This window comes from Chiroxiphia lanceolata, chromosome 7 (genome assembly GCF_009829145.1).
Source record: "Chiroxiphia lanceolata isolate bChiLan1 chromosome 7, bChiLan1.pri, whole genome shotgun sequence".
In the NCBI taxonomy this organism is placed as follows: Eukaryota; Metazoa; Chordata; class Aves; order Passeriformes; family Pipridae; genus Chiroxiphia; species Chiroxiphia lanceolata.
The window spans coordinates 21,008,644-21,031,189 of NC_045643.1; the positions used below are offsets into that span (position 1 = coordinate 21,008,644).

The 22,546-nt window shown below is 33.8% G+C and overlaps 1 protein-coding gene across 1 annotated transcript in view; it reads left to right on the plus strand.

Annotated features, from left to right (window-relative positions):
• LOC116789617 (sodium channel protein type 3 subunit alpha-like) overlaps window positions 1–21,723 on the plus strand; it is a 73,761-nt gene extending 52,038 nt beyond the window's left edge. The window contains 20 exon segments of the mRNA XM_032693630.1: window positions 1,089–1,209; window positions 1,810–1,964; window positions 3,026–3,199; window positions 8,807–8,929; window positions 10,399–10,444; window positions 10,447–10,569; window positions 10,572–10,622; window positions 10,625–10,662; window positions 10,664–10,678; window positions 13,009–13,062; window positions 14,216–14,353; window positions 16,070–16,174; window positions 17,266–17,497; window positions 17,500–17,535; window positions 18,360–18,452; window positions 18,455–18,560; window positions 18,562–18,660; window positions 18,662–18,710; window positions 18,713–18,815; window positions 18,818–21,723. Of these exon segments, the coding sequence (XP_032549521.1) occupies window positions 1,089–1,209; window positions 1,810–1,964; window positions 3,026–3,199; window positions 8,807–8,929; window positions 10,399–10,444; window positions 10,447–10,569; window positions 10,572–10,622; window positions 10,625–10,662; window positions 10,664–10,678; window positions 13,009–13,062; window positions 14,216–14,353; window positions 16,070–16,174; window positions 17,266–17,497; window positions 17,500–17,535; window positions 18,360–18,452; window positions 18,455–18,560; window positions 18,562–18,660; window positions 18,662–18,710; window positions 18,713–18,815; window positions 18,818–19,737 (2,781 nt within the window). The 3' untranslated portion in view covers window positions 19,738–21,723.
• The last annotated feature ends 823 nt before the right edge of the window (window positions 21,724–22,546 follow it).

The following is a 22,546-nucleotide window of genomic DNA, read 5'->3' on the forward strand; positions in this document are numbered from 1 at the left end:
GATATAGTCAGTGACCAAATGCCCTTTTGTTACATCAGTACCTGCACAATTTAAAGTATTTAAGTTAGAGGTGCACTCTACATTCCCCCTTGAAATTCCTATGTACTATAGCTACATGGGATAAATCAGAAGAATTTCACTGCCATGATTTTTTTAATGTTGCTTTCTGATTACAAGCCTTATTTCACAGTAAAAAAGAATGTATTTTGGATGAAAACAATTAAAGACATAACAGTATTGACAACTGAAAACAAGTTATAAACTCTGTCTGATTATTGCATTTGTTCTGTGTATTATTAGCAGGTTTGTCCTTTCAAAATACACTTTCTTAAAAGGACAAAATTATGGGCAGTCTTGCATGACTGATGAACACTTTGACCTGATCAGAATTTTAATGTACTTGGTAAAAAGTTTCTTTATTTGAGTTGTTTTATGTCACTCTTCAGTTCTTGCAGTTTTCAGATCTAGAAGTGCTTTTACTGTAGTAAGGGCTATAGTATTCACTATACGAAAAAGTAGTAGAATGACAGAAAAATCTGGGATAAAAAGGACATCAGGAAGTCTTTCAATAAGCACACGAGACTGGAATGCAAAGAAGATATTTTGAATCTGTTAATTTGTGCTTTATGCAAAAATTAAATTGTGCAGAAAATTGCCATTAAATGCTATTATATTTACAGCTTTTAAATCCAGATAAGGTGTGTGTTAGTGGAGATTTGTTAGTTCATTTCACTCAGAAAACTAAGACACATTTTCAATGTAATCCAATATAATAGTAAAGAAAATGAAGTAATTTAAGAGTTGGGTACATGTAGACTCTCCATTTTAATTCTATTGAGAATTCTTCAGAAGTCATATACATGGATCAGGTTAGTAGCTAAATTATATTTAAATGTTCCCTATGAGAAGATAAACTGGGAAACAGAACTATACAATGTACATGTCATTACTGTGGTTTTACTTTTGGTGATGCATATTTGTAAGTTTACCATTCTTCAAAAGTCAGACTGGCATGATTTGATTCAGTATCATTTCTTATATAATATGTATCTAATGAGAAAAATTGTTCTGTGGAACTTTACTTGCAGAAACTAAATGCATCAAGCTCATCAGAAGGCAGCACAGTTGATATTGCTCCTCCTGGAGAGGGCGAGCAAGCAGAAATTGAAAGTGAAGAAGCTCTTGAACCAGAAGCCTGTTTTACAGAAGGTTGTAGAATAACTGTTGACTTCAGAGATGTATTGCTAAAATAACATTATTACTAGCACATTTAAGTTCTTGAGGGTTTCAAGTCTAGTGGGCCTTCTTGACCTCAAAAATCAAAAGAAAATACTTTTAGCCTAGAATGCTGGAAATCAGATGCAAAAACAAGGTTTCCCTAGGCTTTAAGTAACTTTATCTGTCTGGCCACTGCCTACATTTTGTAATGAAGAAATGTCATTAACTTTTCTGCTGTTAAAATGCTTTTCAGTTATTTGAAAGGGCCCTTTAAATTTGGAACAAATAAATTTTTGTGTGACTCCACCAACAGTTGGAACAGTTACATGCCAACAGTTAAAAAAAATCAATGTTTTTTGGATTGACTTTACTCATAATTATGTCTCCTATTGTCTGGTTTATCTCAAGATTAGTTATCTAAATTCAGATATTCAGCATCCTATGTGATGTGATATCCTATTCAGCATTCCAGTGGTTAATTAAAAAAAAATTATAAAATTAGTTAAAGCTTCTAACAATATTGATATGACAGTAAATATTGACTTTAAAGTAATTGGCTTTTGGATCCTAATGTCTTTTAATCTAATGCAGGTTGTGTGCAAAAATTTCCATGTTGTCAAGTAAGTATAGAGGATGGCAAAGGAAAAACTTGGTGGAATCTTAGAAAGACCTGCTACAGCATAGTTGAACACAACTGGTTTGAGACTTTCATTGTATTCATGATTCTCCTCAGCAGTGGAGCACTAGTAAGTAGAACAAAATTGCAGATGCTGATATGTTTAGATATCTCTTTAGGAACAACAGCAAAAATCAAATTTGCTTCAGAAAGACTTGTTTTCCTTGGAGCTGTATAAAACTCCCTGCGTTTTATCATTTCAGGATGGAATGAAACTTGACCCAAACTTGAAAAAGTTTGATAAATTTTACATGCACCTTTTTAGTGCTACTTTTGTCTTACCAGTGTAAAAATAAAACATGCAATTTTCTTTAAGACAGTGTAGCCACTCAAAGTTTAAATTGCCTGCCAATTTTCAGCATGTTTGTCAAGAGATTTGAGTACAAAGGACTGTTAAGTGTGAATATATAGCTAAATGTATGGTTTTAAATCCTTAATTCCTTCTAGGCTCAGCCACTCCTTGAATTTTCCTTATGAAATACTATACCAAGAAATGGAATAATTACTTCATTCTGTTCCTTTTTTGAAGGCAGGAGCTACGGAAGAGTGCAGCAGCAAATTAAACCTAACAACCACTTTCCAAAGAGATTTACATTACCTGCCTTTCCAGCTTTACTCAAGTTGAATAGTTGCTACAATATAAATGTGCACAGTTGTACATTCTAGTAACTACATTGCTTTTTAATTTGACTTTTAGACATATGTTTGATTGATGGAGGATAGAAATGGAATCCCTCTAGCTGCTTTCTAGAATGTAATACACATATCTTAGATGTGGTATAAGAAAGGATTGGGGTTTTTTGTGTGTGTATATGAAAGATTCTTAGCACCACAGAGGATAAAAAATCATGCTGTGAGTTTATTTCTTCATACATTAGTAAAATAAAATATACATACATATCTATATATCTATATCTATATCTATATATATATTCAACTCCAGACAGGGAAGAATACATAATGTTGCTCCAACTTGTAATATGGTTAAAGATGGGAAAGATAGAAAGTAAGAGGATGAAGAAGAACAATGGGAAAGATTAGCTCTAACCTACTTACTTTATATCATTTATTCCTTAATTTTATCATCCATATTCTGTGAAATAGTAGTAATACCTGGATATATTTTTATAGGCTTTTGAAGATATATATATTGAACAACGCAAAACTATCAAGACCATGCTGGAATATGCTGACAAAGTTTTTACATATATTTTCATTTTGGAAATGCTTTTAAAATGGGTAGCATATGGTTTTCAAATATATTTTACTAATGCCTGGTGCTGGCTGGACTTCCTGATTGTTGATGTAAGTATACAGTCATTAATATTGTAAAATTCACAAGTTTTTGATGTTGTAAAATTCATTACCACTAAGTAATCTTATAAACATGCAAAAATAATTCACATTGTATAGTTATACTGCATTAATAGTAGCCTGCAGTGACCTGGAGGTGTTATTTGAAGTACATTCATATGCCAAAACGAAAAAGATGGCTGGACGTTCTTGATGGTTAATAATTTCATACTCACGATGTATCAAGAGATTTTATGAGGAAAAAATCGAGTTTTTAAACATGGATCTTTGATCATACTACTTTATTCCTTAGCAAATAAGACAGTTCATTGTTCAAGTTTCTTCTACAAACACTGCAACTTTTCAAGTGAAACAAAATACATTTGGTCCAGATTTCATCTGAGTTCTCAGAACTTTCTCCCTCAAAACTATCCTGTTATCATTTCTAGTAAAAACAGAAAGGCTGTGGCTATTTGGTCTAAAATTTAATTAGTTTTAATTGGCTGACAATCTGCAATAGTTAAATCAGCTATAACTTGGCAGGGTTTGTGATAGAAGAGAATACAAGGTTTCTTGGCTGCCTTCCCAGCTGTGATAGACTTCTGTGCAAAGGCCTTGCTTATGTTGTCAGAAGGGATCAAAGTTGGTTTTGCTCCCAGAATATTTTGGTTTCTTGCCTTCACACATTATCTGACCCAGTTCATTGGCTATACGTGTCCTCATTGTGGAACTGAGAGATGGCATCTCAGGGCAATTGATAGTAATTTCTGTCCATGCTGCCACATTTCTTGAGAAGTTTGCATAAATCCTGGTCCCATCAATATTTTTCCCTTAAGTATGCAGAAATGTATCAGATTTGTAACTCCCACTAAAAAAAAAAATAACTACCTAGATTGGCCATAACTCAAAATGAAAGACTACCTCTTTTTTCTAATCTGCTTAAGTTAGTTTTGTTGTACAGTTAATATCTAGATCTGTCCTAAAAATCTACTCTACTCATGAATGAATGGTTTTCTTAAGAGGATGTTAATGAAGTAGAGAGATGGTCCTTTACAGGATTAAGAATGGATTCTTTTTTAGATAAATTATAACTCATGTTTTAATTATACTTTTTCTAACTTACACCTAAACAGATTATTCTGAGCCATACTCTATGGTTTCTTAGTTTAGCCTTAGACTTATAAAATATATCATCGTAATTAAAGCAGCATATATTGCTAACTTTTTACCCGTAAATTATAATTTTATAAACAAAAGCATAACTAAATGAGATTGGAACTTCCTACTTTTAAAGAATTATATTTAATGATCCATAAAGTGGTAAAAAATGCCTTACTGTGCTTAAGGCTAATTCAGCAATTTCTTTAGCACTATCAGACAGCACTTGAAAGAAATATGTGAGCTCATGTTATCTTCCTATAGAAAAGCAGAGAATCTATGCTGCTTTAACAGACAGTTTAAACAGGTGTGATTCAGTGGCATTCTGCCAGTGAGAACACCAGTGTCTCCTTCCTCATTAGAAGTGACTAAAGTTAATCAAATTGTTTAATTCCATTCTCTAAAATTATTCAGGAGTAAACACTGATAGTCCTTTAGGGCTTTGACCTTTAATATCTCAGATACCAGAGTCCCTCACTGTGAGAAGTAACCATAGTTGCTCTCACTGTCTGTGAACAAATTAGATTTTAATAATTACACTAAGAAATGGTAATTTTCAGCTCTGTCAGTTTACAGCTGTGACTCTTGGTACATCTGCCTACCTCAGTTTAAGACTTTATCATGCCATCTCTCTGCTCCACTCTTCTACCTGATGCAACAATGTCTGTAGCAAGGAGCAGATATTTTGGTGGAGTGGCTTATGTACCCAAAATTACAACCTGGTAAATTAGATCAAACACATTTATCAGTGGTTTCAGCAAATAGACTGAATTTTATATGCAGACAGCTGTGAATAAGGCTGATACTCACTTTTTTGGAGGGAGGCTAATTCTGGCAGAGTAAAGGTTTGAAACAACGTCTTAACCTAACACAACTAGATTGTATGGAACATGTCATACTGTACTTTGGTTTTTGCTTTTACTCCTCTTTCCACAGCCATCTCTCATAAGTTTATTTTGTCTAGGTTTTAAGGTACAGCTGTAATGATTCTAAGTTGTCTTTGCCACATACCAAGCTAGGAACTAACTAGGATATCAGGAAAGATGACAGGGAGTAACCAATCAATTTTTCAGTTATTACATTTGTTTGTGTAGTTTTCTGCTATGATGGGTAATCTTAGATAATCTTTAATTGATAACATTTTATGCTATATATTTTTTAACTTTATGAGTGGGTCCTGTAATTTGGTATAGACACTTTATTTTTAAATTACTGTGTTAATAAATCATACATGCATGAAATGGAAATAAGTAACATTTAAAACAAATCATGTATTTGCCAAATACTGTGGGACAATAATGAGTCTGTAAGTGGAATGAAATATTTGACCACCCTGAAATTGCTAACACCTGATAGAATTCCAGTGGGTACAGATTTTGAACAATTAAATGTAGAATCCTCCAACTGGGCTTGTGTCATAGTACATTAAAAGATGGTCATATTGATGGCCTGTTTAATATTTCTTTCATATAGCTAAAATGTTTCATCCTTTTGTGAAACAATTAAAGTAATTTAATTAAACCGTGCTTTCAACCCTTTTATTAGCTTTCCAGAATAATTAACTCAGCAGCAACATTCTGGAAAATATCAAGGTCACATTATACTACTGTACTAAATGCCATGCACATAAAGTAAGAGGCAAGTCATGCTGTGACAATTTCATAATAAAACTAATAGGAAATAAGAATACTGATGTTCTGGGAAACCAGATATATAAAGAAATGTCACTTTTTCTTCCTAGCCAGTCTCATATTTCATTACATGCATCCTAACATGTATGCTATCTGGCTTGGAAAATCCAGAAAATAATGAAATTAATTAATTAATTAATTTAAAGGGATATTCAGATGACATAGGCATAAACCCCAACACTGTTGTTCAGTGAGTGACGGAACAGAATCATAACTTGCAATTATGCATCTAAACAAAATAAATTTTGATTACTTGCCAGTAAAACAGGTTAAATTAAGAGTTATTCATTAAGTACATATAGAAATACATACATCTTAGCATAGGATCATAATTAGCCCCCTCCCCAATTAGCACAGAATTCCTATGGATGAAACTTTTAGGCCTAAATAGAAATAAAGTTGAGGTGAAGCTGTGTGAACAATGATCTGGCTCAGATGACAACCCTGACTGAAGATTTTGAGCAGGGCGAATTGTGACTGCCAAGTTTCTACATTAGAAGACAAACAAAAATAAGGACATACAACCTCACCATTTTAGGAGACAAATGCAGAAAATTTTTCCATCTTTTGAGTTCTTTTTCATTTCTTAAAATTACTGCATCTGCATGCATTCTTATCTCAAAATAAAGAAATTAATCTAATTATCAGTGTATAGAGACATTTATTTTCCCACCTGCTAGCAACAAAACAAGTGGAACGGATGACAGAAAACCAAGCTAAGAAGAGTAAGAACACCAGAGCAGTACAGAACAGCTGTATATCCAATAGAATTCCAAGCAGATCTTTGCTTCTCCTATGAACTGTCCTTCAGAGGGAAACGTTGTTTCCAACAGATGAAGTATTTCTCTGAGAAACAACTTCAAGTTTATGGTGTAATAGCATTAGCACCATGATAAGAAAGCTGCCAATAGTTTGAAATAGAAAGCACAAATAAGACCTTACGATCAGAACCTGAGAACTGCCAGTGCACACAGTGCCACTGAGCTTAGAGGAGCTGCCTCTATCTAACTAGCTTGGAAGGAGTCTGGTTTGTGAAACACAGCTAAGGCACGGTGCTAGTTTGGGGAGAAAGGTATAAAATGAAGCAGCCATTAATGTGAGTTCAGTTTTATAAGAGATGTCTTACTCTCCCAGAGGGATTTTTTTAATATTTGTTTCATAGTTTAATTTTCATTCATAAAATGTGCTGTCTTTCCACTAAAGTTTATTGTCATGTCGGGGCATCTTGTTGATGTGAATGAATAAATGAATATTCTATAAAAAATACAGAAATTCCATGTCTTGTTATCTCTGGAATATATTAAAGGTGGCTAAGGATAACAAAGAACTCTTTCACTGCAGAATCACAAGACAAATAAGGTGTACAAATGACAGTTATTAATAACAATTAATGCCAAAGTTAATGTAATGGCAGAAACACTAATGTTATCTCTTGTAAGAGAACAGACTTCAGTTACAGACTACAGAAAATGAGTAAGATTTTCTTTCTAATATGCTTATAAATCACAGCAAGTTCCATTTATCCATTACAGCAATAAAATAATCCTTTCCTTTAATAAAAAGAATTACATCCTGGCATATAATCCAGTTGAAATATACAGTGATATGAATTCGCTAAAATACTATTTTCTGTTAGATTAATATATATAGCATCATAGTTATGAATAGTTATGAATAACTGATTTGTATCTGCTCTTGGATTGTCATTTTGAGACATGATCTTGTAACTCTTGTGTTTGTAAGTAATCTAATTGTTCCTTATGGATATAAGTAGTAACATAGGATACCCATGTTTCAAATAATGGACAAAATCTTACCACCCTTATCAGTGAATGCCTATTTCTGTACAACATTTGAAGAGCTCTGCACAGAAATGAACATTTGAGGAATTTCCTCAAGGACCGAAATATGTCTATGTTCATTTATGTCTTTTGGTGGTAGAACTGAATAAAATATGAGTAAAGTATGATGTTTTACCACTCCTCTCTCCAAAACTGCTCAAAGTAAATTAATTTCTTTCACATTAACACTGTCTAAACCTCAGTTCCATTTGAGAAGCAAATTAATTGTGCCTTACTTAAGTGAATTGTCTTATAATAAAATCCCAATAACAATCATCAGGATCTTACTACTGGTGTAGATAATAAAGCTCTTACTATGAGATTTATAAGGCTAGTATCTGTTAATATCTATCCCATAATGTTTTCTTATAAAAAATATTTTCCTATATAAAAAACCAAATAGATTTGTCAGGCAAGTGAGAAAGTACCAACTCTTTCAATACATATTTCAGAAATATCCTGGTTATTGTTGCTATGAACTCAGTGTTTGACTTAGAAGTAATATTTATAACAAATATTTTAAATTAACCACTAAAATATTCAGCATATTATTAGTGATTCTGGATATTCAAAAGATTGTCAGTAGTTAGTCAAATATTCTAATATATTCAGAATTTTAAATTGTTTGGAAGGTTAAACCTTAACGAAGTTACAGAAAGTATGGCTATTCTGTCTTTATATATTCCTGAAAATCATATCCTTCACCAACACTGTGCTTCCATATGACTGTTAAACATTATTGAACCATAATAGATATTTAATAGCATATATTCCTTTTTCAACCATGCCTTTATGAGACCTCTTGCCTTTCCAGCAAGTATGAAAATTGTGGCATTGTTCAATTTGTCACTGTTGATCTGTTGGGGGTTTTTTTTTAAATAAACAGTGTAGAAACATTTTTAAAATAATATTGTTTCTGTATTTTATAGGTCTCATTGGTTAGTTTAATAGCCAATGCTCTGGGCTATTCTGAACTTGGTGCCATTAAATCACTACGGACTTTAAGAGCTTTAAGACCTTTAAGAGCCTTGTCACGATTTGAAGGAATGAGGGTGAGATAAAATGAATGAGTCTGAACGAATGTATGCATATAAAAATTAATGTGTTAATGGTTCCACTCATGCTTCTTCAAAGAACTCCAGAATGGGAATACATGCAAAAACATGTGGAAAAAGGCCTTCCACCATGTCCTTATAAACAAGACCTATGTACAGCTCACCTTTGGAGACCAGACCTCGTGCTCATTATATTTGCGTGCTCACTGCTGCAGTTGTCTTATCCCAGCCCACTGACCGTTGAAATTTTCATTGATTTGTGGACCTGGAAAAGTAAAGGACATGACAGATTTTAGAACAAAGGGTTGGAGATTTTTTTGCAGTTTAGCTGCAAACTTTTTTTATCAATTTCTGTAGCTAACTTCAGTTAGTTTGTCAGTGGTTGAGGATGGAACAGGATTAGACAGAAAACAAAACAAACCAAAACAAGATTAAGAAGCTGACAAGAGTGACACACGAGAAACTAAAGCCCACTGTGCTCCCTGGTCTACCTGCCTGGGGAAAAAAAAAGTCCCACAATAAATGCTGTAGTATTAGGGAAAGATTTTCTGAGCAGACACCTGAAATAAGCATAGAGTTGGAAGTACAGAAGGGGAGAGATGGGAAATCGTTTTCTCAGCTAATGTCTTTTTACTTCATTTGAATGCATCTGCTGTACCCTTACATCTCCTCCTAGACAGCTAAAACTGTCCTGTTGAGAAAAATATTATTTTCATATTCTGCCAATCTGACCAAAAGAGAAAAAACAAAACCAAAACAAACAAACAAACGAAACAAAAAAAACCCCACCTAAAAAACCTCTATTGTAAGCTGTCTGCTGAAAATGCAGACCTATGCTATTTCCTGGAAAAACAAGGAAAAGTTATTGAGAAATCTCCTTTTAATTTTTCACCCAAAAGTACTCCAATGCTGCAATACATGTTTATAGTCTGGTCATAGCTCTTCACTTTCTGAATAAGTACTGTGTTACATTGTATATGGATACTGAAATACGGTGCTGGCAATATATACATAAAGTTTCTAAGAATAAAATCATTAGTAATGATAGTTTTACATGCAGACATTTTTATTCAGTCTTCTGCATCATCATTTTTAAGCTTTTTCTGGTTTATTTTCTATTTATTTTTATTTATAGATTTTGATTATATTGTTGGAATTTAACATTTATTTCTCTCTTTTCTCTAGAGCACACAAATTCTCAGAATCCATCTTGCTACTAACAGGTTTTCTTTCGCTTTTTGATTTTTTTTCAGACTTTTGCATTGTCTTTGTTCCATGTTATTTTATTTCTTGCTTTTGCAATCTCATTAGCATTTTATTAAACCTTAATTAATGTTTCCTCCATAAATCTTGATGTAGTATTTCAACTGCTCATCCCATATTAATACTTTTTTACATTTTAAAGTGTTTTAAATTTTTTTTTCTCTTCATTAACGAAGTGGCTATTTTGTCTAATTGTACACTAGGTGGTTGTAAATGCCCTTGTAGGAGCAATCCCTTCTATCATGAATGTATGCTGGTATGTCTCATATTCTGGCTAATCTTCAGCATCATGGGAGTAAATCTGTTTGCGGAAAAATTTTATCACTGTGTCAACACTACAACTGGTGAGATGTTTGATATCAGTGATGTCAACAATATACTCAGTGTCAGGCACTCATAAAAAACAATCAAAGTGCCCGATGGAAAAACGGAAAGTAAACTTTGATAATGTAGGAGATGGATATCTTTGCTCTGCTTCAAGTAGTAAGTAAACTTACATATTTTCTTTTTGCTTCTTTTAAAGAATCTGGAAAAATGACTGTTAAGTAGTGGAATAATTTCTTTGTAGCAGCGATGTGCAGCTCACACAGCTCTATTGCACTGTTTCTTGTAATTTTTGTATTAATGGTAGTAGAGTAGTTTTCCATTCCAAGGCTAGGGAATACAGTCTCATGATGATGATCATAATAATGTGAAAATAGTTTGTGGAAAAGGTACAAGAATCTTTTTAGTGGTGCACAGTATAGAACTATCATATTCCTTAATGCTTATTAAAGAGTCATTATAGCATAGTAAATAAGCATTATGTTACTTATAGTATTATCCTTGTGAAGTATTAGATGTTATTGTATTGCATGGCATATTCATTCCACTAATTACTGCTACTTATACAAAATCTGTAAATTGTGTTTCCCCTTCAATTCCTTATCCTGTGCACTGTAGTACAGAAATGCCTTTGTTCTAAGTACTGAGCATATTTTATTTACTTCAGAGAAGTGAAGACCTTAGCTCTTCACAGGCTCCTTGGCTTAGAATGGAGCTTCTGATAGCTGGGATCGACCCAAACACAAGCAAGAAAGCATAAATTACATTTAGAGGATTGAACTGTGTAGAATCACTTGTCTATAACTTGACATACAGCTTCACTGAATGAAAACACGTCAGAAATGTCATGAGATTGTTACAGCTCTGATATCAAGGTTATCTCAGAATTGTATGCTTATCCTTTCTATCTCGAGCAGGTCAGTATTCCTAGTTGACCTTAATTCCAAAATAAACTACCTGGCTTAAATGTTTTTGCCTCTGAAGGCAATGTGACTCTCATGTGCTGAGTAGTAGTACTGAATGATGACTGATTCTCGGACTTCAGATCTCATTGCCATTCTTGCACTAGGATTAAACTGAACTGTCTTATTACCAATACTTGCCTCCGAAGAAGCAAGGAAAACTGGGTAATCTCTTGAAGCTCTGCCTGAATTTCATCCATATCACATATCCAGACAGTCTTGGTCTTAATGACTACTTCAATACTGTGAACTTTCATTCTTCTTCTCTTTTTTTTTTTTCCTTGTCCTGATTTTCCAAATTTTCCATTTCAATATTCCCTTCTGACCTTTACTTTTCCTGCAGAGATTAAGAGATCCTTGATCATCTTCACCTCTTCATCTGATCGTCTCCATTAAGAGTCTCCCTCCACTCTTATTCTGCATTATTGCTCTTATTGAACTCTCCTCCTCTCCTAATATTGCTATGCAAAGTGCACTGACAATTGTCAACTGAGCCAGAAAGTTCTGTGAAGCCTGGCTCCAAGCATACCTTCCCAGTAAACTGGTGTTGCATTACAAGATTCAGGATATGAACACTTCCAGAGTGCAAGTTTTCTGCCGTGAAAACTGGCAACTGTACCAAAGTACCAGAGCTACTTCTGGCAAGCACAGATGGAAATATACTCCTTGGGATGGTTTTTCTCCTGAATCTCCTCAGGAGTGATGCTCTTTGTCTGTTCATTTCACAGGCTTTTTAGTTCTTTTTCTTTATTGTGAATGAGAATGGAAACCCTGGCTAATAATTGTGCACTCACACTTCCAGCTAGCATGTCACACCAACCCTTTGGGTTCCTTAGAAAGTGGACATTCTGCATGCATGAAAATCACCTTCTTAGAGCAATGATGACAGATCTTTTTTACTCTTTATATAGACAAAGTCTCTATAGGAACGCAGCCAAATTCTTATAGATGTTCATCGCAGCTCTTTCACAGTCACTTTTTGGTCTTCTGTAAAACAAATCTCTTCAAGAACCAATGTATATTTTTACTTTGAACAGTCTATTCCTTTTAGGTATGTGGGATTAAAACATTTCTAAAAATACTATGTCAGTTTAGACACAGAAAAAAACATTCAGATGCATGTTGGTATCTGTCCAGAAGCTGTATTGCTGATTTCATCAATTCATGCTGTAAACTTAACAAAATGGCTGCAGCCATGGGTGATTCTAGTGGATTCTACCTAAACATCTCTAGCATTAATGTCTGTCTAAGTCTATCATTCTTCACCTGCAAAATAATCATCTGCAGCTCCAAACACACTGTGGCCTTGCTGAGACTTTCAGAGCCTGGTTTTTAATATTTTTGAAATACCTAAAAAGTACATTCTCAAAAAACCTATGAAAAATGTTTTATTATGCCTGTGTTTTTAGTTGTGGTTTATAAATTTAGAATTGATTTTATTAACAGTTATGGTCTAGATAAATAAATAAATAACCTAGTTAATTTGAATTTTTACAGGGAAGATAACCAACTGTATTTTATTTCTAGGCTACTTTCAAAGGATGGATGGATATTATGTATGCTGCTGTTGATTCACGAGATGTAAGACTTTAAAGATCATCTGTTGGTTATATTCTGATATAGAGTATAGAATTTTAACAGTTACACACAAAATAGCATGAAAAATTATAATCAGCACCAATACATATTTTTCTGATTCTTAAAATTTTTACTGGAAAGAATTAATCCCACTTCCTTCTGTTTAGGCCAAATAAGCTGAATTAACTTAGGCAGACCCTTTTTTAAAATGCTAATGTAAAAGAACAAAGAAGAGTTTTTTTAACTAATTCCTTTGGTAATCATTTGGAATTCCTTTGGAATTCATTTAAGATTATATAATGTTATTAAATCTGGATATATTAATCTTGTTTCATAATTTATGACTGTGCATTTAATTGTTTCCTTAGGTTGAGCAGTTGTGTTATCTAGATATTTAGGAGCAATTGGATTTCGAGGTTGAAGATCATCTGTTAAGCTTTCTGGAGATTAGAATTGTATCTTGTCTACAAAACCAAAACTATGTCCAACCTGTAGAAATACTCATGTTAGTGATATTGTCTCCCAGAATAAAATATCATGTTTCATTATCTTCAGAATTTCAATATTCCTGCTCATTCCTGCTGTAGAAGTGCAAATGTTGAGATGTGGAATCCAGAAGAATCAACACAATACAAAATCCTCCTTGACATTTGCCTCAATTTAATGGATTTCACAAAACATGTATTCACTAATAATGTATTGAAAGCATCTGTTCTAAGCTGGATGTAAGAATGCTCATGCAAGACCAAAAGAGTTCCAGGGAGATTTAGGCGACACTAAAATTTACTGATTTTGTTGCATGAAAGTATACTGAATATAGTATAAAATATTTAGATTTCTGCTGTTGAAATTTTAAGTACTAATGACTTCTCTAAGTCCCACATTACCTCTTCCTTCTATATGAGGAACTTTTTATATATGTACATACACAAACATATCTGTGGGCACATTTACTTGAAAATTCCATATGAGCAATAATTCTATCAGCTTCCAGTTCTCCAAATATTGATAGGACTGGACATGTTGGATCTTTTTAATAAATTAGTGCAGTTTATAGCTTTTCTAGCTGGGATAGCATATACTTAGTCATAAATTATATACATTGTTTTTTACATCTAGTATTCTCATGGGTAATAAAATTTATAATATTTTGTAGGTAGAAGATCAACCCAAGTATGAGGACAACTTGTATATGTATCTCTATTTTGTCATCTTTATCATATTTGGATCATTTTTTACCTTGAATCTTTTCATTGGTGTCATTATAGACAACTTCAACCAACAAAAAAAGAAGATAAGTATTTAAAATGTTTCCATAGTGCTATAAATTATTAGCTACAATTAATTAATAATTTATTTATTTAAGGCTAATAAAAATCAAAACTAATTCCAAGACCTTGAGTAAAAATGTCTCTTTTTTAATAATAATCTCTTTTAAAATCTGTGGATGTGATTTTGACCTTTGCATTTTAGCATTTTGACAAATGTAGAGGCACAAATCATGAGTCAGTTCATAATAGTTTGCAGATTGTGTAAATAGCTGAAATGAAGATGAAAAAAGGGAATGTGTATCACTGGTTTGATTAGAAGTAATATTATCTGCCATGAAATAATTTCTTTTTTTCATTAACTTTAAAGAATTAAGATAAATTAATTAATCTTATAAACTGTTGACATTTAATGAAGATACAATATTGCATTGTGTTCATACAATGGATAATGGATCTGCAAACTGATTAAAGAGTCGATTAAGAATACATCCAACAGCCCTTACATGAATAAGCTTATAGATACAAGTTAAAATGTGTACAAAAGAGCTCTGTTTTTCTAACACACTTTTGTGAGAAATGAGATGAAGTCATTAGACACAAATACAAGCTATAATTTCTTATCAATAATAAATGTGTAACGGGAAGGGTGTTTTTTTCTGTATAGATTTGACACACAAGTATGTTTAAAATAATACTACTGATAATGCATACAATTCTGTTTTAAAAAACTTTAAAAATCTAAAAATACAATTAATCACATTTAAGATGCTTGGAAGCCTCACAATTCTTAGCCTTCAAGTGCCAAAAAGAACTAGAACCTTGCGATCATTCTCAATTTTTGTATGAAAAAGCTGTCTCATATGATTTGCATTTATGCAATCACCAAATAAAAACGAGCAGTACTAAACAGAATATATGATAATAGAAAATTGTGAACTACAGAATTTTTTCCATGTGAAAATATTTTTTAGCTTCTTAAAAGACTCATAAACACATCTGGGGTTACTTTCAATTATGATGATACTTCAGGCTGTGACAGCCAGTTTAGCAGACAGTGACTTTGACGCTGTGCTGCCATCTGACAGTGCAGACTCATCAATAAGCACAATTTACTTATACTGAAATTCAGTCAGTCAGTTGTGCATCTGACTGGCAGCTTTTGCATCTGCAAACAAGAGCTAATTTGAGTTAGTCAAGGTTCCAGTAGTGGTTTAATTAATAATTTGCTATGGCATTATATGGTTTACTTTTCTTAAGTTTATATCAAAGGTGATTTTTTTTGGTCATTAAAACACACAGATTAGAGACAGACGCACTCTCTTGACACACCTTTTGTCTCAAAGTTATGCCACTTATAGACCTGTCTAGCTGTAATCCTAAAAATCTATATAGAATACAGGACATGGAAGACAGTAGTCACTCTTCTATTCCCTAAACATATTCTAATCAGCAAGTTATTCACCAGCATCAGTATAGAAACAACCATTTTAGCTGTGTCAGCAAATGTGAGAGTGAAGACACTGGAAAAACTCTACTGTCAACCGGACAAGGCACTAGTAACGAGGTTTCTCTGTGTGTTAGGAATGTATATGGGCATCCACACTATAAATAGCTGAAAAAACCCTTTTTAAAAATATAAATAAAATATAAATGATATGTTATATTACGGAGAGACATATCATAGTTAAATGTTTTATGTGTGGACATGATAATAATTAGTTTTGATATTATTTCTTTACTTTGGAGGTCAGGATATATTTATGACAGAAGAACAGAAGAAATATTACAATGCAATGAAAAAACTTGGATCCAAAAAGCCACAGAAACCTATTCCGAGGCCAGTGGTAAGAGCAATTTGATTCATATACTCCTAATATTAAATATTCATTTGAGATTATGATATTGAAAGAGAAAGTTATATGTCTGACAAGAAAATATTTTTTTCACTTATTTTCTTGTAAATGTAGAATTTGTCCCCTTTGAATCCATCAGATTAGATCACTCACGTTTCATTTAAAAACATTCACTCTGAAGTGTGAACTGTAGGATTTAATGAGGCTAATGTGATAAATTTCAAAATTCCCTGCCAAAGTCCTAGAAAATCACAGTTGATTGGATCATCTATTGGTTCTTGTTACCAGGGATAAACTTCATTTTTGTTTTTTTTCTCCTCACAGAGAATTTGTAGGAAATGGGGATGCACTGGCCCTTGCTGCTGAAGACAGAAAGGGCAGTGGTCACCTAATCTGAAAGAAAAAGACAGATGCAGAAAATCTTATGGAATAAAAGAATGCCCTAGGAAGTAAAGCATAAACTAGGATAAATTTGTCTCTGAGATAAGACACTACTCTTGTTATTTACTGAACTCCTACAGTGTTTGGAAAAAATAAACTACTTGTTGCACCTTATGCACCAAGCAGTTATAAATAGCCTTTCAAAGGAGAGACATATGGCAATAAACATTGCGCTAAGTACTAAAGAAAAGCTAGGATATTGCAGTCATGATGTGTTTGAGACATGTAACTTCAGTGGTCTAATGATCTCACCAAGCACAATTAGTTTAGGGAAGAAAGAGGGCTAGCATTCTAAAGCCATCTGAGAATAAAGATAAGAAAATTAGTTTCTATTTGGCTGGTACTCTTGCTGGCTATCAAGTTATAACAGCTTTTTTTACACCAATAATATCAATTGTCATTTTTATACTCTTATTATTGCATTGTTTCCCTTCCTGTTTCTTCAGCCAGCAGTGTTGAACTTCTTGATTCACTCTTAACAGGATGAGACAAAAAACAGCATGAGTTGGGCATATATTAGCACCTATACTGTTTAGGGTCTTGCTCTGCACTCCTAAATCTTGAAGGAGTTGCTTTCCCATTTGGCATTTGTAAAGCCAAATATTTTCAGAGTATAAACTATTCAATCTTTGTTTTTGCAGAACAAATTCCAAGGCATGATCTTTGATTTTGTAACAAAACAAGTATTTGACATCAGCATCATGATACTTATCTGCCTTAACATGGTCACAATGATGGTAGAAACAGACGACCAGAGCAAAGAAATGGAAACAATTTTATCCCGGATTAACCTGGTGTTCATTATCCTTTTCACCGGAGAATTTGTGCTGAAATTGATTTCACTTCGCCATTACTATTTCACTATAGGCTGGAACATTTTGATTTTGTTGTTGTGATTCTCTCCATAGTAGGTAAGAGCAATTCCCTTTCCAGAAAGAACTAGTGGAAGGAATAGAGAACATTTGTTTCAAGAATGTTATGATACCAAATATGAAATTTTCTCTTTCCTTGTCGACTTACATGTTGATTCAGATCTTCATACTTTATGGCATACAATATATGAAATGTTGCATATAAGATTTTGTCTTTCCCATTAGATTTACTGTCACTTTCCACATCAAAAGACATAAAGGAACTGTTTGGCACATTAGATTAACATGCACAAATATAAAGAGTAATGTTCAGTGATGTATGCAAACTAACCACAGGTTTGCTTTCAGTACAAAAACTGAAAACTATGTGAAAGAGGTGAGATTTTCTTTACTTTTGCTGAGATCTTGGTAAATAGATTTCTGTCAGTTAAAAGCTAATGACTCTCCATGGTGCAAATGAGGCATGTGATAAACCTTTATTCTTAAAGAGTGACATATCTGAGAGAGATTTGCTGATACAGTGTAGATCTGTTAAAAAATCACCAATTTGCAAAAATTAAGCCAACATCGTCCTTCATAAAAGACAGTGGTTATAGGCTCAGCTTCAAGAATTAACTGTATCTAAGATATAAACTTCCCTTTCCTGGCAGACTTACTTATTTCCCTTCTCTGAGATAGCAATTCAACACAAGAAAGATGCTTCCACCTTAATAACAGCTTTCAATAAAATGTAATAACTTATATAATGTTTTCCTATAACATAGACTCCTTATACTGATTGTTTGGAGATAGCAATATATAAATTTCTATAGGTAATGAATAAATTTAAAATTGGATTTAATTATTCACTTTTTTTTCTCTAGGTATGTTCTTAGCTGAGATGATTGAGAAGTACTTTGTGTCCCCCACACTATTCAGAGTCATCCGACTTGCCAGAATCGGTCGAATCCTGCGCCTCATAAAGGCGCCAAGGGAATCCGCACTCTGCTTTTCGCTTTGATGATGTCTCTTCCTGCTCTGTTCAACATTGGTCTGCTGCTCTTCCTGGTCATGTTCATCTATGCGATTTGGCATGTCCAACTTTGCCTATGTTAAGAGGGAAGTTGGGATCGATGACATGTTCAACTTTGAAACGTTTGGCAACAGCATGATCTGCCTGTTTCAGAACCACGTCTGCTGGCTGGGACGGTTTGCTCGCCCCGATTCTGAACAGTGGGGAGCCGACGGTGATCCCCATAAAGATCATCCTGGGAGCTCTGTGAAAGGTGACTGTGGCAACCCTTCTGTTGGGATTTTCTTCTTTGTCAGCTACATTATCATCTCTTTCTGGTAGTGGTGAACATGTACATTGCTGTGATTTTGGAGAACTTCAGTGTTGCTACTGAGGAAAGTGCTGAACCCTTGAGCGAGGACGACTTTGAGATGTTCTATGAGGTTTGGGAGAAATTTGATCCCGATGCAACACAATTCATAGAATATAGTAAACTATCAGATTTTGCAGCTTCATTAGATCCGCCTCTTCTCATCGCAAAACCGAACAAAGTCCAGCTCATTGCAATGGATCTGCCCATGGTGAGCGGTGACAGAATTCACTGCCTTGACATCCTATTTGCTTTCACAAAGCGTGTTTTGGGGGAAAGTGGAGAGATGGATGCCCTCAGAATACAGATGGAAGATCGGTTTATGGCAGCCAATCCTTCTAAAGTCTCCTATGAACCAATTACAACCACATTGAAACGAAAGCAGGAAGAGGTGTCTGCTGTCATCATTCAGCGTGCTTACAGATGTTATCTTTTAAGGCAAAAAGTTAAACAGGTGTCTAGTATGTATAATAGAAATAAAAACAAAGAAGGAGATGGACAAGTTATAAAAGAGATAATTATTGATAAACTAAAGGGGAACTCCACTCCGGAAAAAACAGATGAGAGTTCCTCTACAACTTCCCCACCTTCTTATGACAGTGTAACAAAGCCAGACAAAGAAAAATATGAGAAGATAAAGCAGAAAAGAACTACAAAGGTAAAGACATCAGGGAAAATAAAAAATAATGATCTAAGAATTTTCTTGTGGGACAACATGTTTACAGTCTTTGAGAATGAAGCAACAACTGGACTCCTGCAGGAGGTTTATGCCAAACTGACAGTTTTTACACATATATGTGTGTGTGTGTGTGCGCGCGCATGTGTGTGCATATATACATTATATATATACTTAAGGTCAGTGCCTATAACAAAACAGTGAACCTCCATCATCAGACTGTGACTCTGTCAATCAGGGTAAAAAACTTGACAAGAGGTTACTGTTTTCACTACAGCTGACACTGCTAAGAATGAGGGGAAAAGTGGCTCCACAGAGAAGACAGAGCATGAAATGAGTGCAAAAGGATACTTTATGTTTCACAATATGTAGAACAGTAATTCTCTTCACTGTTTGTAATGCAACAGCTACATTTGTCATATTTTTACAAAATCGATATTAGTGTATTTATCATTTTTTAATTCACAGGTTGTTTACTATTATATGTGACTATTTTTGTAATAGGTTTTATGTTGGGGAAAGAGGTTTGAGGACCAGGAGTTCTACTCTCAGATTCTCTATAATGTACAGATAAAAGTGATTTGCATAGGCATGCTGCACTTGTCACTCATGCATAAATAAAAATATGACATTGCACAAAGCTAAAGATTTTAAGAACTTTCATGTCAGGGTTGCTCTTAAATTTGAGGTGTTCTAACTACTTGTATGGCTGCATCCAGATTATGTGCATCCAGATTAATGTGCCTGGAAAGCCTCCTCTATTTTACAGGAATCTGCAATGACTTATTTTTATGTGAATCATTAAACATGAACAAGTTCATGGTTTTGTTAAAATATTTACAGCTCAAAAAATATTGTGTGGTTTCTGCACTAGAAAAATAGCTTCACCAAAATATATCTGGGAGCTCTTTTGTTTTCTTCTTTTTTTTTAAACAGCTCAGATTTTTTCCTAGACTGTTCTTTGGTTGCTGTCTTCTCTCATTATGGCCAACATCCAATGAATCCATAAAATACCCTTTTCCATGTAAATATTACCTGCATACTGATGTGCATATTTGAGCAAAGAATTAAATGGCTTTGCCACATTGAATTGCATCAGATATGTACCACAGTGTGGTTAATTCACAAGAGCTCAACAGGACATGTTATATTCTGTGTCATTATAGATAGGAGAGTATCACTGATGCATTGCAATGCTTTTGCTGCTGTACCTTGGTCCTTCCACTGTCCACAGTCTCCACTATAGGAAACCATGTGTCAGTGGTGAAGTGAATCAAATTGTCCAACCAGACCTCATTCTTTCAAATCATTAAGCAATAGTTTGCAGCTATTTATGAGCTTTTTTAATTTTGCATTTTAAATTTGAAGTGGCTGCTATATGGTGTAGAATCAGACTGTACAGGCCATATTACAAACTGTTTAACCTGTTGAAAATGTGGTTAGCATATAAATAATGTAAAGAAATACCATTTGGCAACAGTTTTGTATATAAGAAAAGTGTCTTCAACTTTAGATCACTGTTTCTTATATTTCTTTTCTCATTCATATGGCTTAATTTCTAACCACAGTAATTCCAAACCGGCATAATCACACTATGAGAAAAAAAAAAGTGAGTTTGTAGACTATCTTGTTTTAATATTATATCTGCATATATTTCAATGTGAAGTAAATTGTGTAAATCTGGAACCCAGCTTGTTTCCAAATAGTTACAGGACATAACAAGGAAAGCATTAGGGGATCGTGCAAATTTCTAGCACTGTTTGCATCAGAAGTTCCAAGATAGTCTCATAGTTCGTTAAATCCTTGCTAACTTGCAGTGTCTGTTTACATAGTCTATTCTTATTCTTTTTTGAATCACGCTGCATTAGGCTTGTACAAATAAAATATTTCCCAAGAAAAAAATGGCACATTTGTATAACCAAGGACATCAGGACATTTTGTGTTTCATACACAAGCTAACATGAAATGTAGAATCTTTCTTTTACAAATGCTTTTGACTTGTAATGTGTTGGTGAAATGCATGCAGGAAATTGTTATTATCATAAACAACGCAAACAATATTACAAATGAGCCAAAAAATAAAGATTTCTTTTTTTTATTGTGCTAATTTTGCTCTGTCTGTCTTTCTCTTGGTTAAAGCAAGACAAAAACTGGTTTTGGTGCAAATAAAGAATGCTCTCTTTTTCAGTAGAGCTAAGTACCTTATTTTAACTTTTAGGTAAAATAATTAAAAAAAACTAATCTAAGAACTTTGATCAGACTCTGCTCATTTCTACATTTTGTCACAACACAGGATAACCTAACAGCCTTTCTGTCAACCCTCAAGAGCCCTTCTCAACCATAAAGGCACTGCTCAGTACCTAAGGTATTGTTTTAGTTTGCCACAGTACTGCCACCAAAGCTGCTCATGTTTTATGAGCAATGCTCATGTTTTAAATATGCAAACAAACTCACCAACGAAGTTCCTTTGTTTGGCCCCATGTAACATTCAGCCAAAGTGCTCATTGCAAACAGATAAAAATTGGGTTTCATTGTACAGTGATTCTTTTTATTCCAGTAATTCTCAAAAGCGATAAATACCATTTCACTTGATCTCACAAGAAAGGAACCATACTGAAACTCAGCTGTGTTAAGCAGTGTGCATAACCATAATATCTGGATGTTACACAGTAACTTTTGACTTAATAGAGTGTTGTCAAGCTGTTCAAGGGCAGAAGGATATAGGGCATTGGAACACCATATTATTTTATTGAATTTAAAATATATTATTATATTTAAAAATTAACAGTAAGTAGAATATTCCTGGAGTTTGGTCACTGACATGTTTTCAGTGTTTCTTAATATGTGGATATAATGCCATATCACCCATATTTTGGCTAAATATTGAATTGATTATATAACCATGAAATAAGTGATGGAACATTGCAACACTACAATCTATTAAAATCTCTTAATACAATAAGCATCAGCAATTGCTGCAGCAGTCTTTGAGCTGGGTTACCATGCAATAGGG